Raw genomic sequence first — 16,536 nt, 5'->3', positions numbered from 1 at the left:
TCATCTGTGTCATGTCTCATCTCAGGTGACTGTGTCATGTCTCATCTGTGTCATATCTCATCTCAGGTGACTGTGTCATGTCTCATCTGTGTCATGTCTCATCTCAGGTGACTGTGTCATGTCTCATCTGTGCCATGTCTCATCTCAGGTGACTGTGTCATGTCTCATCTGTGCCATGTCTCATCTCAGGTGACTGTGACATGTTTCATCTCAGGTGACTGTGTCATGTCTCATCTGTGTCATGTCTCATCTCAGGTGACTGTGTCATGTCTCATCTCAGGTGACTGTGTCATGTCTCATCTCAGGTGACTGTGACATGTTTCATCTCAGGTGACTCTAGCTGTGTTTCCATTACAGTTTTTCGCAAAAGAATTGCGATATTTCTACAACTTCGACAATGTACAATTGCGACTTGTAGGCGTTTCCATTGAAGTTGCGTTTGAGTGATTCCCCGTTGCAGCAGCTGCCACAGTGATTACGCACGGGGATCTGCCCCATATCCCGTCCCCTGCATGCTCAAATCCAACCAATGGTCAATGGAAATCCCAACATGAAGTTACAATGCATATAAACGAGCCTGATTATCAATTCAAAAGAAAATGAGTCGCAAAATGTTGCTGGCTGCGTGAATGCAGTCAGCGCGACAGGCAGAGGAAAAAAGGTAGCCTAATAGCCTACAACTGGTCCGATTTAGAGATGGAGGGGGGAAAAGGCTGATTTGGTTCTATAATTGCACCTGAAACGTGTGCAATGTATTAGCCTACTCACAGTCACTGTATTCACTTCAGACAGCACCACCGCACCAGTGTGTGCTTTTCATACTCTCATCTTGCCGCTGTGCCAAATGCGCGCACACAGGCAGCCTGCTGTCACCATGGACCGTTTCTGCCATTAAACATTATCTAATTTGCCCGGCTACGCTTTTGCACAACACTCGTCTTTCTGCTAGGTAGCGTTGCTTCAAAGTTTTCCACTTGCTGCGGAGGTTTTGACACGGCTATCGAACCTTACTTACCAAACTTATTTTCCGCTCCTTTTCCAAGGGATAATATGGGTCACATGACGTGCAAATGCGAAAAATGTGTTTCCATTACACTTTTGCGATAAACTGCTATATCGACACGTCTGAAAAACCACCTCATGAGAGCGAAAAAACTTTTTGCGATATTTGGGAGGTTTTTCGAAATTCACGTGTTTCCATTACCCAATTTCTATTGCGATATTTAGATTTTGCGCATTTCTGAGGGTAATGGAAACACAACTTGTGTCATGTCTCATCTGTGTCATATCTCATCTCAGGTGACTGTGTCATGTCTCATCTGTGCCATGTCTCATCTCAGGTGACTGTGACATGTTTCATCTCAGGTGACTGTGTCATGTCTCATCTCAGGTGACTGTGTCATGTCGCCTGTGCATCTCAACAACACACTCCACAAGAGGCCATTTGTTGGCAAAAGCTCTTATCACACCGGAATCCAACGGTTATCTGTTTTAAACTGCAGGGAGTTGATGAGAGTTGGAGAGATGCTGAGAGAGAAATTAACGTCTACTGCCTTTTCACTTCTTATGCCGCTACTGAACTCCATTCCATTATCCTCCTATCCTGTTTCCTTCTACATTTATATTCTGTCTGCAGTTCTCCAAACACGACACGACTCCAAGCATGCACTCAGCCTATATTATGAAATCTACAAGGGGAGAAAGAGAAGGGAGCAGGGTGACTGGGTTCAGACCCTGTGAACAGCAGCCTGGTGCCTGGTTCCCTGTCTGGATGACTTACCTCCAGCAGCAGAGAGGGAGGGACAATATTGTAGGAGCAGGGTTTCCATTATGTGGTAATTGCCGGACTTTTACCGTCATAATTAATCAAATTCCGACAAATTAAAATGTGCCGGGCGGGCACCAAGTCTGGTGAAAATAATCCCCTCAGCACAATTTGAGTTGTATTAAAATAGGCTTAAATTACATTTCCACACAGCTCCTACTATTATGTAGCCTGTGAATATATTTTTACGTGTAGGTTATAGTGTATGCTACTGTATGTTATGTAGGTTATAGTGTATGCTACTGTATGTTATGTATGTATGTTATGTAGACGGAGGTTAGCACAGCTTCACTGAAGCACGGAGCAGGTTAGCACAGCTTCGCTGACGCACGGAGGAGGTTAACACAGCTTCACTGACGCACAGAGGAGGTTAGCACAGCTTCACTGACGCACGGAGCAGGTTAGCACAGCTTCGCTGACGCACGGAGCAGGTTAGCACAGCTTCACTGACGCACGGAGGTGGTTAGCACAGCTTCACTGACGCACGGAGGAGGTTAGCACAGCTTCACTGACGCACGGAGGAGGTTAACACAGCTTCACTGACGCACAGAGGAGGTTAGCACAGCTTCACTGACGTACGGAGGAGGTTAACACAGCTTCACTGACGCACGGAGGTTAGCACAGCTTCACTGACGCACGGAGGAGGTTAACACAGCTTCACTGACGCACAGAGGAGGTTAGCACAGCTTCACTGACGTACGGAGGAGGTTAACACAGCTTCACTGACGCACGGAGGTTAGCACAGCTTCACTGACGCACGGAGGAGGTTAGCACAGCTTCAGTGACGCACAGAGGAGGTTAGCACAGCTTCACTGACGTACGGAGGAGGTTAACACAGCTTCACTGACGCACGGAGCATGTTAGCACAGCTTCACTGGCGCACGGAGGTGGTTAGCACAGCTTCAATGAGTAAAACTGAAACTACCTGATGTCCGCTCGTTCGGCCGCCCGCATCGCGCTCAGTTAGGAATCGCTGTAAGTCTGTTTATAAGGTTCAATTCTCCCGGCCGACCAAGGTCAGGTATGTCATCCTATATTCTTGGATGCTCTCTCTCTCTCTCTCTCTCTCTCTCTCTCTCTCTCTCTCTCTCTCTCTCTCTCTCTCTCTCTCTCTCTCTCTCTCTCTCTCTCTCTCTCTCTCTCTCTCTCTCTCTCTCTCTCTCTCTCTCTCTCTCTCTTCCATTAGCTCTGCGGGAGCCAGGTAACTCCCATGGCTAGAGTAGATAATAGCAGCCATGATCAGATTGCCAGCATTTAAACAGCAGTGTGACATCGATCGCTCTAGAGCCTGGCTAGACCCGTCTTGACTGCATGGTGCCAGCAGAGAGGTCTCTCCCCGTCCACCCCGCCGCCCCCAGTGTCACATGCATTATTGATGGAGCTATTTAAAGAGCACTGACTTACTCCCAACCTGATGCAATTCTAAATGCGTCGGCCTATTCCATCTCTCGCTGTCTATCTGCTTTGAGGAGGAGGGGATGTGTCCATCTCTCACTGTCTATCTGCTTTGAGGAAGAGGGGATGTGTCCATCTCTCTCTGTCTATCTGCTTTGAGGAAGAGGGGATGTGTCCATCTCTCCCTGTCTATCTGCTTTGAGGAAGAGGGGATGTGTCCATCTCTCCCTGTCTATCTGCTTTGAGGAAGAGGGGATGTGTCCATCTCTCCCTGTCTATCTGCTTTGAGGAAGAGGGGATGTGTCCATCTCTCTCTGTCTATCTGCTTTGAGGAGGAGGGGATGTGTCCATCTCTCTCTGTCTATCTGCTTTGAGGAAGAGGGGATGTGTCCATCTCTCTCTGTCTATCTGCTTTGAGGAAGAGGGGATGTGTCCATCTCTCTCTGTCTATCTGCTTTGAGGAAGAGGGGATGTGTCCATCTCTCTCTGTCTATCTGCTTTGAGGAAGAGGGGATGTGTCCATCTCTCTCTGTCTATCTGCTTTGAGGAAGAGGGGATGTGTCCATCTCTCTCTGTCTATCTGCTTTGAGGAAGAGGGGATGTGTCCATCTCTCTCTGTCTATCTGCTTTGAGGAGGAGGGGATGTGTCCATCTCTCTGTCTATCTGCTTTGAGGAAGAGGGGATGTGTCCATCTCTCCCTGTCTATCTGCTTTGAGGAAGAGGGGATGTGTCCATCTCTCTCTGTCTATCTGCTTTGAGGAGGAGGGGATGTGTCCATCTCTCTGTCTATCTGCTTTGAGGAAGAGGGGATGTGTCCATCTCTCTCTGTCTATCTGCTTTGAGGAAGAGGGGATGTGTCCATCTCTCTGTCTATCTGCTTTGAGGAAGAGGGGATGTGTCCATCTCTCACTGTCTATCTGCTTTGAGGAGGAGGGGATGTGTTTTGCCACCCGTGCAGAAAGCAAAGCAGGACATCCACCAGTCATTTGGAGGAGCTCATCTTAATGATTACAGAAGATTACAGAAGTTGCCAGATTACTGTCAATCCTCCCCAAACAATGAATGCAGTGCACGCTGCATGTTATGGCAACAATAATAACATCATAATAATAACATGTTGTTATGGCAACACTGCTTGTTCACTTCTACCAGTGCTTCTCAAACTTTTTTGGCTTCAGTATTAGGGATGTTAATGATTAACCGTTAGTCGATTAACTGCCATTAAGAATGTAACCGATTAAAATGAATTGTTTTGATTAAAATTAATTAATTGTTTTGACCAACACCACTGTTACTTTGTATCACTTCAATCTCCAGAGCTCAGTGTGTTAATTATAGCAGTTCAGCAGAGGGCATACCTCACCCAGCTGGGGCAACAGAAGGAGTGAGAAGGTCGACATGAGGAAGTAGGAAGTAGATTGAGGAAACCCCATCCCATGAAACAAACAGATGGTAAAATTGGCAGCAAGCTCGCATTAGCAAGATCATGGAAGCATATACACACTAAAATACGAAAATGCTATGTAAATATTGCGACGCCGCAGTCACTGATATAAATACTAGGTGATAGGAGCACGCATCATGTGTGCAGAGACAATAACACAGAATTATTGTTTGTTAGTTTTTTTGTGATTCATTCCATGAATATCACATAAATAATATGCAGCTAATGTGTGACTGTGAGGTTAAATAAAACTTAAACAGAGAAAGACGATATGTGATTTGGGGGGGGGGGGGGGCAACAACTTTAACAATTAATCCTCACCAATTTGCTTATAATAGATGTAGAGGCACTGATGATGCTCTAAATTCTACAACTCATCTAATGTTAAAGCACCTTGAGAACCCCTCAGCGTATGCTAGGTTAATGTTTATGGACTTTAGCTCAGCATTTAATACTATTCTCCCTCAGACCCTGTTAACACGTTAACTGCCAGCGACGTATGCATACGTCAAAAAAAATCCAGCGCTTGACTGCCAGCGACGTATGGATACGTCAAAAAAATCGTTTTTTTTTTTTTTGACGGTGGGGCGTTGATCAATCCCTTTTACGTCTCCTGTACAATTATTGGAGGTATTGAATGTGTATAATCTATTTTACCGACCCACTAAGTGTTGACAGTGCTCCCCCAGACGAGCGAAATCAAAGAAAAAGGGAGCAAGGAAATGGCGAGGCGATTTTACAGTATTACATTCTCATGAAAATGGTTGGGGGAAAACGCTCTCGTTTTCGCACTGATTGCTGGCGATGCGGGATTGCAAATTTACATAATACATTACAGGTGGAACACACTTTGAAACACGCAGCATAAATATGACCAGAATCGCAAAAGCTTCTCTCAACCAAAACTCCCAAGAAGCGAGCGAGTCCATGCCGACTTCCTCAAACAGCAGCCTGCAGACAGGCACAGGAGAGCAGCAAAAGCACTGAGACTGTGACGGCCGCGGCAGCCAAGAAGAGGGAGGAGTTGCCTCTCGCTCTCTCCCTCTCTCTCTCTCTCTCTCTCTCGCTCTCTCTCTCTCCCTCCCTCCCTCTCTCTCTCTCTCTCTCTCTCTCTCCCTCTCCCCCTCTCACTAGGATTAAACCTAGTGCGTCTCCCTCCCGAGAGGGAGGGAGAGAGAGAGAGAGGGAGGGAGAGCGAGAGGGAGGGAGAGAGAGAGAGAGAGAGAGAGAGAGGGAGGGAGAGCGAGGGGAAGGGAGAGAGAGAGAGAGAGAGAGAGAGCGAGAGGGGGAGGGAGAGAGAGAGAGAGAGAGAGAGCCAAAAATGAATGGTTAAAGTGACAGCTCTATCGAATTTCACAAAAAGCCGTTTATCTCTGAATATTTTTTCTCATGCTAAAACCATGCTGTATTCAACTGATAATGCTTACATAACTACTAACTCTACAAACTAACTCTTTTAGACAGAGAAAGTACACATTCTATTAGTACTTTTGAGATATTGTATGTTCACAAACTCCAAGCAGAAAATAATCCTCGGCGCTTGTAAAATGAGCCACAATCCTCAAAAAACGGCTTGGCAGAAGCTACCTACAGCAAGAAAAAAATGGCTGGCAGTCAATGTGTTAAGCAGGCTGAAACAGATGGATGTCAACCCTTACATAATTAGATGGTACAGTGCTTTTCTCATAGAAAGGCAACAGCAGGTAAAAGTTAATTCTACTCTCTCTGACATACAGGTCATAAGCACGGGAGCCCCTCAAGGCTGCATAAGCTCTCCTTTTCTTTTTATAGCATATACAAACTATCTGAAGAATAAGTATCCCAACAATTATATAATTAAGTTTTCAGATGATAAAGTTATACTCAGTCTATTGTTTAAAATTTCAAATGTTGACATGTACAAACAAGAGCTAGCAGAGGTTGTGAAGTGGTGTGAGGAGCAGAACCTCATTCTAAATGTAAAAAAAACTAAGGAAATTGTTTTTGATCCTAGGTCTGTGGGGGATCACAGTCAGATCCTGATCCATGGGGATGGAGTAGAGCAGGTGACATCGTATAAGTATTTAGGAATTTATTTAGATTCTCAGTTAAAGGCCGGCTTTTCCGTGGGGGATATGAATATATATTAAATCTCACGCACCTAAGGTTTTCGAATCCGTTGAAATTTTTGAAATTGGAGGTTTACTCACAGAGATATCAACCGAAATCCACTCTGTGTGTGGGGGGGGTGGGGGGGTGGGGGGGAGGTGCGGGTGCGGGGACTCGAAATACTACATTTCCCACAATGCACTGGGCTCGCGTGGCCTTCGTTTTCATGCCCACCCCTCAGGTATTTGGCTGATATCAAACTCCAGTAGGTGGCGGTAATGCACATATATGTTTGCCAACCACCATAAAACTCAAAGAAGAAGAAGAAGGCTTCGACAATAAAACATACAAAGAACAAGAAAATTATCGAAAATAAAATTGCCTCCAAATTGCACCAAATTTAAACTGTAGTATATATGTCGGGAGATGTCTTCATAAAAAATTTCATGCATTTTAAGGCATTTTCGTAGGAGTTACGCGCATCTGATGTTGTAACTATTTTCTGTAAAAATGTGTAAAAACGGGTACATTGCTCAGCGTTGATTTCGTTACTTCAACCCACCTACTACTAGATGTAAAATTTGACAAGCTTTCCAATGCCGCCAGTCCCGTGTCTATTAGTGCTTCCCTTCCCGAGATATGGTCTCTTTGCAAGGAACTATGGGAAGCTAATATTAGCTACAGCAGGCTAGGCGGTTGAAAAAGATGGCTGCCTTTTCGTTTTTGTTGAAGACCTCTGAAGGGGCGTGGAGGACCTCTAGAGGCGGGACCATGGCTCACAACAGTTGTAGTTCATAGGTGCACGACTTCCGCAAGGCGGGGGGTGTCGCTCTGACGCGTTTTGCGTCAGAGCGACATGGAAATAATGTGATAGATGCTTGATAGGCATGGCAGTTAACTCATTCACCGCCAATGACGTCTTTGACGTGTTATCAGAAATAGCCCTCCCCGCCAATGACGTGTTTGACGTGTTTTTGTTTTTATTACTGCAGGGCGTAGTTTAAACACTTCCCCAGCCTGTCACATGGTATCAGGTCCCTAGCATCTAAGACAACACGTGAACAAACACATACCGCAGCTGTTGTTTTGAAATTGAGCAAGAGGAAAAGCAGAAAACGGGTAACGCTTCCTTGTGCAGACAGGAGAAACGCCATTGAAACGCCCTCGGCGCGCTGCACGAGCTGGAGTCGCCTTCCTCTGTGCCAGCCAGGAGAAAACGGGAGAAAGTAATCAAGAGATGTGTTTGATCATCGGAGGAATGAGGAAATGATCGATCAGTTTGCGAGGGCGGTGAGGACGTGTTGAATAGCCGAGGGGAAAACGGGAACAATCAAATAGCAGAGAGGATATGACAGGGAGACATGGACGAGGACGGGTGTACCAGAACAAATCAAAATAAACACAGGAACAGCTAGGCAGCAGCGGGCAGAAGGCAGTCACAGCAGCCCGCTGTCCTTCTCAAGAGCTCTTCAGTTGGTTCATGAAATCGCTGGGCTGCGTGCCCTCCAGTGTTGCTCCTGGCCAATCCCAGCGCCACAGGGCGTGGTTATTGCTTATCCAATGTGGGGTTAGAAATCTAAAAGGGGGATTGTGTGTGTGTGTGTGTGTGTGTGTGTGTGTGTGTGTCTGTCTGTCTGTCTGTCTGTCTGTCGGTGTGTCTGTCTGTCTGTCTGTCTGTCTGTCTGTCTGTCTGTCTGTCTGTCTGTCTGCACACTCACTCACACCGAGTAAACTGTATTGTTGAATGTAAAAAAAAAAGCACTTCATGTGTATATATATATATATATATATATTTTTTTTTTGTCATTTGTGTCCTAACGAATAATATTTACATGTCTGATGTCAATACAGTTCAAAATAAAAGAATTGAGAGTGAGTTATGCCTGAGATTGTGCCCTTTTACAAAAATTGCCTTTTCTCCTGTTTATTTTCTCTGGGAGACCTTCTGGGGGAAAACAGGGTGTATATAAATGGCTATAAGTAGAGTACAGAACATGCTAAAAGCTCACTTTTTTTTCCTGGTGAACCCAGAGACGTACATCTTCATTTTGAGGTATTGCAAATCACTCTGGTGCTAATAGATAATTTACTGTGGGTCTTGAAAGATGACCAACAATTATGAAAATCTTTGGCCTGTGCTAAATATTGGCAGTCCTAAACTGGCCCTGAATGAGTTAATAACCAATTTCAAAAATTTCAACGGATTCTAAAACCTTAGGGGCGTGAGATTTAATATATATTCATATTCCCCACGGAAAACCCATCCTTTAAACTGGGCCAACCAAGTTGATTTTGTATGTTCTCGTATTAACCAGCGCTTGCACTTTCTGAGAAGGCTCAGGGTCCATGGAGTGGAAAAAAACATCATGCTGCTGTTCTACAGGGCAGCCATTGAATCCATCATCCACTATGGCACCACTACATGGTTTGGTAACCTGTCCGTTAAACTCAAATCACAACTCCAAAACCTAATTAAGAGGGCTGGTAAAATTATCGGTATGCAGCCCCCATCTCCTCTCCAAGAGATCTTCGAGGAGACGGCGAGGAAGCAGGGCCTCAAAATTACCTGCGACCCAAATCATATCCTCCATAAAGAGTATGAGATGCTGCCGTCAGGCAGAAGGTACAGGTTACCAAACTGTAAATTGAACAGGTATACATTTTCCTTTGTCCCACTGTCCATTAAAGCACTCAATAGTAAGAGATAACGCAGACCAACTTAATACAGCTCATCATGTTCTATTTTTAGGGAAGCGGTGCAATATTTAATAATCTTTCATTTCAACATTTTTCTCTTTCTTTGCGGAGGGCTGGTGCAATACTTTACTACTGGGTACGCTTGATGTATATGTACACTGTAGGAATTTAATGTTAATTGTCGTCTGATTGCACTGTCTATATGTCAATATGTATATGTCTAACGCTGTGTCTCTTGATGCCCAAAAAGAATTTCTCCCAAGGGAGACAATAAAGGCTTATTCAATTCAATTCAATTAATCGATTAACTGATCGTTAAGATGTGCGACTAACAGTTAAGGAAAATGCATGAAATTCCCATCCCTATTCAGTACCCCCTTCCAGCTCATTTCTGTCTGAATCCAAGTATCCCTTTCATAACCGACTTCAACTTAATGCTTCAAGTTGCAAATGCACGCTTGATCACACCTCTTTTTTCTTTTTCTTGTTGATTCATCTGTATAGTTTATTTCAAGTTATGTGTTACTGTTTGTCCTGTTTTCTAAGACCAGGGACCATGTTGGAAATAAGTGTCCGCACTTTTACATGTTTATCCCTTTTGGGTTTTGTTGTCTTTTATATCCATAATCAAATCAATCAATCAATCAATCAATCAATCAATCAATCAATCAATCACGATGGCCCTCATAAAAAAATATTTTTCCATTTCCCCCTTTCCCTCAAGTAGTCCCCCTAGTACCTCCATGTACCTCTAGGTACACGTACCCCCCATTTGAGAAACATGGACTTATATCACTCAAATTCAAACTATATTTTCTTGCTCAACAACAGAAAGCTTTTAAGGCTGCATCTCATTATTATGTGTGCCAGCCAGCAAGCTCAACTGGTGGAGGCCTTGAACAGAGGCTGTGCGGCTATAATGTGTTGGGCTGCTTTGACTAAGAAAGCTCTTGGAGACGCAGCGCTCTCAGCTCGGCTTCGGGCACGGCGCATTGTTCCCAGCTGAAAGACAAGAAGCTGGGGCCCGCCAGGCTCGCCGGCTCCTCGGCCCCTTGAGAGCGCAGAATGAAAGGAGAGGAGAAGCCAGGAGGAACATGGCCTTGTCCTCTGCTAAGCCGGCCGCGGCCGGACAGGAAGAGTCTAGCGGAGCTAACAGCATCACGTTTCAGGGTCGCACAATAAAGCATGGTGGGTGAGCCAAGAGGCAGAAAGGGCTGACTCAATGATTCTGTGTGTGTGTGTGTGTGTGTGTGTGTGTGTGTGTGTGTGTGTGTGTGTGTGTGTGTGTGCAGTGTGTTGTTAACCTGTTAAGAGCACAGATTATGGGCCTATTATATTGACTCAGACACATGGCTATACACAGATGACCCCTCTGTCTCTAGCTGGACGACACCCTCACTCAGGCAGTATTCAACACACAATACAACTGATAAACTAATTAGCACGCACGCGTCACGTGACTCGTGAGCCTGACAGACGCATGAGAGCATGACGGCCTTGAGTTGGCTTGAAAGAAAGATTCACCGACAAGACTTTTTCCTCTTGTTCAAGTTGGTCTCCTCTCACTCGTCCTTCATACAGAACACACAGCCTCACTCATCCTTCATACAGAACACACAGCGGCCAAGATTTCTATGTCTGCATCTCGTCTATAGGGTGCTGCTGAGCTGCATTAACACTGACTCACGTGTGTGTGTGTGTGTGTGTGTGTGTGTGTGTGTGTGTGTGCATGTATGTGTGTGTGCGAGTGTGTGTGAGTGTGTGTGTGTGTATGTGTGTGTGTGTGTGTGTGTGTGTGTGTGCGTGCGTATGTATGTGTGTGTGTGTGTATGTGTGTGCGTGTGCGTATGTATATGTGTGTGTGTGTATGTATGTACAGTGTGTGTGTGTGTGTGTGTGTGTGTGTATGTGTGTATGTGTGTGTGTGTGCGTGCGTGCGCGTGCTTGCGTGGAGATGCGTGGTACCTTGACATCAGGCGTGACCCCATCCTCAGTAGTGCTCTGCCCGTTCTGTGAAGAGAGCAGATGCAGGAAAAGGTTAGTGTGTGTGTGTGTGTGTGTGTGTGTGAGAGAGAGAGAGAGAGAGGGAGAGAGACAGAGAGGGTATTTGCAGGACTGTGTAGGTGGCGACATCACATTGTATCCAGCACTTTGCTCCACTCCTGGTAAAGCAGATCATCTCAGGCTGACACACAAACACACATCTCTGATCTGTGCCTCAGTAGATCTCTGATCTGTGCCTCAGTAGATCTCTGATCTGTGCCTCAGTAGATCTCTGATCTGTGCCTCAGTAGATGAGGGCTGCTGAAAAGGCTCATCATTATTTCTAAAGCAATGGCTTGCAGAGGGCTTCTGGGAGAATCAACACAGTGTGTTTGTACAGTATATGTACAGTATACAGCTCTGGAAAAAATTAAGAGTTTAATGGCAGAATTCTGGGGAAGGGCAGTCAGAATTCACTTCCTATAGTCAAAGTAGGAGTGTTAGGATGAGTTGATTAGAGGTGCAGCTTACTTTCCTGCCCACAAAGCTAAAGAGCAACAAAAAGCATGAATAGCAGCAAAGGATAAAGTGATGGTATTAGTTTTATTTTAATAATAGGGTGTAATATCATGTAATAATAATAATATATTTTAATAACGGGGTGTAATATCATGTAATAATAATAATAATGTATTTTAATAACGGGGTGTAATATCATGTAATAATAATAATAATAATGTATTTTAATAACCGGGTGTAATATCATGTAATAATAATAATAATAATGTATTTTAATAACCGGGTGTAATATCATGTAATAATAATAATAATGTATTTAATAACGGGGTGTAATATCATGTAATAATAATAATAATGTATTTTAATAACGGGGTGTAATATCATGTAATAATAATAATAATGTATTTTAATAACGGGGTGTAATATCATGTAATAATAATAATAATAATGTATTTTAATAACGGGGTGTAATATCATGTAATAATAATAATAATAATGTATTTTAATAACGGGGTGTAATATCATGTAATAATAATAATAATGTATTTTAATAACCGGGTGTAATATCATGTAATAATAATAATAATAATGTATTTTAATAACCGGGTGTAATATCATGTAATAATAATAATAATGTATTTAATAACGGGGTGTAATATCATGTAATAATAATAATAATAATGTATTTTAATAACGGGGTGTAATATCATGTAATAATAATAATAATGTATTTTAATAACGGGGTGTAATATCATGTAATAATAATAATAATAATGTATTTTAATAACGGGGTGTAATATCATGTAATAATAATAATAATAATGTATTTTAATAACGGGGTGTAATATCATGTAATAATAATAATAATAATGTATTTTAATAACCGGGTGTAATATCATGTAATAATAATAATAATGTATTTAATAACGGGGTGTAATATCATGTAATAATAATAATAATGTATTTTAATAACGGGGTGTAATATCATGTAATAATAATAATAATGTATTTTAATAACGGGGTGTAATATCATGTAATAATAATAATAATAATGTATTTTAATAACGGGGTGTAATATCATGTAATAATAATAATAATGTATTTTAATAACCGGGTGTAATATCATGTAATAATAATAATAATAATGTATTTTAATAACGGGGTGTAATATCATGTAATAATAATAATAATGTATTTTAATAACCGGGTGTAATATCATGTAATAATAATAATAATAATGTATTTTAATAACGGGGTGTAATATCATGTAATAATAATAATAATGTATTTAATAACGGGGTGTAATATCATGTAATAATAATAATAATGTATTTTAATAACGGGGTGTAATATCATGTAATAATAATAATAATAATGTATTTTAATAACGGGGTGTAATATCATGTAATAATAATAATAATGTATTTAATAACGGGGTGTAATATCATGTAATAATAATAATAATAATGTATTTTAATAACGGGGTGTAATATCATGTAATAATAATAATAATGTATTTAATAACGGGGTGTAATATCATGTAATAATAATAATAATGTATTTTAATAACCGGGTGTAATATCATGTAATAATAATATTAATGTATTTTAATAACCGGGTGTAATATCATGTAATAATAATATTAATGTATTTTAACCTTTGTACCGGGTGTAATATCATATAATAATAATATTAATGTATTTTAACCCTTGTACCGGGTGTAATATCATGTAATAATAATAATAATGTATTTTAATAACCGGGTGTAATATCATGTAATAATAATAATGTATTTTATTAACCGGGTCAGGGCTCGACATTAACGGCTGCCCGGTTGCCCCGGGCAACCAAAATAAAATAGGGCAACCATTTCTTGGCCTTTGGTTGCCCCAGGGGCAACCACGTTTTAACATGCAAAAAAAATGTACAGCAGCAAACAGCAAAATATACACCAAATAAATATGTTTTAATACTTGTTGTGAGTGACATGTGACATTTTATTGCTGTTACAATCGGAACGATGTTACTAATTACCAGTCGGAACCTACTGCATGCTGCACGTGCGGTGTTTAACGAGTACTGACTCGGACAGGTGGGGCTGCTTGCACACAATCACAGTGGCTGCAAGACGCACCGTGAAGATATCAAAAGCAGATGAAGTCTGGCTGCATGGGTCCAAGCCCCGACTAAAGGTCTCATTATGCTTCCCGCATCGGCGAGGACCGCGAGTGTCCGCATGGAAAAGTGAGTCAAATCAGCAGACACGCCCCTCCACAAGGCTCCTGTGCAGACGGTTTTCGCCGTGCACACCCCGAATTGTGTAACTACGTGGACGCGGCTGGGCGGACAAAGTGGAGTTTTCAAGACTCCCGCTCACTTCCGCGAGCAGAAACCCACACAGTGTATAAAAGCTCCACACGTTTCCTCGTCAAGATTCAGTGTCTCTCATTTCCGTGCGACAGTCCAAACTTCAAGCATAATTCCAGCTTAACGCTATACTGCAAAGCATGTAGCCTACAACAAGCCTACTACATACACCTCGACCAGGACATCCTTCAAAAACCTTTTACCACCGCGTATATGTGCTGAGGAATGATTTGCATCCCTGCCTCGTCTGCCTGTCAGCCTGTCATATGGGCTGAGAGAGAGGGAGTGCAGGTCCGCTTCTGGGCCTTTTGGGGCCCTATGCAACATCTTAGAGTGGGGGCCCCAAACCACTGTCATCATAGTATCCCTGAATGAACATGAGGAGGCATAGGCTACTTCATTATCAATAACACTTTTAATTAGTAAATTAAGCACAATATGAACAATAACTGTTAACACATTGAGTGCCAGCCATTTTTTCATCCTGTAGTTAAGTTGTGCCAGGTTTTTTTTTGAGGATTCTGGCTCATTTTACAAGAGCCGAGGATTATTTTCTGTTAAGAATTCATGAACACCAATCATCTAAAAATAACTAATAGAATGTGTGCTTTCTCTGTCTAAAAGAGTTAGTTTGCAGAGTTAGTAGTTATGTAGATATTAGCCGTTGAGTACAGCATGGTTTCAGCGTCTGGAAATTTATTCAGAGATAAATGGCTTTTTGTGAAACTCGATAGAACAGTCACTTTAACCATTCATTTTTGGCATCAGTAAGACCGTCAGACATTCTAAACAATAGTTTTGAACAGTAATTTCCTCCATAACAACAGGAAACACCCCTCTCATTCAAACTCCTCCCTCCGTGTGTCTTCTCCTCCTTCCTCCTGGCTCTACAGCGGGCGTGTCAGAAGCGCGTTGCTGCTGCCTGCCTGCCTGTCTGCGTGCCTGCCTGCCTGCTTGCCTGCGTGCGGACGCTCCTTGTGCGAGTCAAGATGGGCCGGGGAATGCGTGGGCGATGGGCAGATGTTGATTCTGGCCTTTCTGAGGTGTTTCAAAGTGTGTTTCACCTATAATCTATTTTGCAAATCGCTCTTCGCTCTCTGTGTGCGGCTGCCTGCGCGGCCGCTCTCAGGCAAGACAAGTGTGGAATGGATTACTGTAAAATCGCCTCGCCATTTCCTTGAATGGCTTGCTCCCCGCGGCAGTTTTTTCTTTGATTTCGCTCGTCTGGGGGAGCACTGTCAACACTTAGTGGGTCGGTAAAATAGATTATACACATTCTCTTGCTCCAATAGTGATCTCGAAGATGTAAAAGTTGTTGATTGATGTCCCACCGTCAAAAAAAAAAAATGTTTATGTAAGACGAGTTATTTCGGCTCTGGCACTCAAGCGTTGGATTATGTAAGACGAATTATCTCGGCTATGGCACTTAACGTGTTAAAAAAAAAATATGAAAATGAAAGTTCACAAATATTAGTTAAACAAATCCTTTCAAGTGCAAATGCATTATAAAAACAAAAAATAAGATTTGTTTAGAAAACGAAATTACACAAATCATCATCTAGTTATCATTATCATATCTATCATTACTAGTGCAGTGCCCGTTCCCCCATGCACCACCCCGTGGGCGCTTCCCCCCCGCACACACTGCACTCTGTCAGGTCCCCCTAAGCGCAAGTTTGAAGTCGATCCGACAAACGGTTCTCGAGATACGCGAAGGACAGACATACAGACAGTCCTGGAATAAGTCCAAATTGCATGAAATGTGGCACCCCACTCCATCAGGGGCCGGCGAGCAGCGCACTCCCCAAGTTTGAAGTCACAATCGGACAAATGTTTCTCGAGATAAACTGCTTTTTGTGTTGCCAGCAGGTGGCACTATGTCAAATTGCAAGAAAAGCCGGCTTATGACTGCATAGTATCTTAATTACTCAAAATATTATATATATAAGGCGACTAAAATTGGGCAACCATATTTTTATTCGGGCAACCAAAAGCTCTTGCCAGGTTGCCCCTCCGGCAACCACTTTTAAAAGTTAACGTCGAGCCCTGCGGGTGTGATATCATGTCACATTAAGATCATTAAGTCATTAGACATTGTAAGATCCAAGAGGCCAGACAGACACTGAGGCTAAATTACATGTCAGTAAAACGGGTTGTATGGCTGGCTGACTCGTATATATATTTAGTCATAATCTCTAACTGCAGTATGAGCAACTG

General features: G+C 42.6%; 1 protein-coding gene across 4 annotated transcripts in view; it reads right to left on the bottom strand.

The window, feature by feature from the left end:
* The window catches only part of rps6ka1 (ribosomal protein S6 kinase a, polypeptide 1), a 192,304-nt gene that overhangs the window by 144,934 nt on the left and 30,834 nt on the right, over nt 1-16,536 (bottom strand). For all 4 annotated transcript variants that reach the window (XM_083633915.1, XM_083633916.1, XM_083633918.1 and 1 more), the window contains one exon: nt 11,416-11,460. In XM_083633915.1, the coding sequence (XP_083490041.1) occupies nt 11,416-11,460 (45 nt within the window). The remainder of the gene's footprint in view (nt 1-11,415; nt 11,461-16,536) is intronic.

The sequence above is a fragment of the Poromitra crassiceps genome (genome assembly GCF_964638095.1).
Source record: "Poromitra crassiceps genome assembly, chromosome: 3".
NCBI classification, from domain to species: Eukaryota; Metazoa; Chordata; class Actinopteri; order Beryciformes; family Melamphaidae; genus Poromitra; species Poromitra crassiceps.
This window is presented reverse-complemented; position numbering and strand designations above follow the sequence as displayed.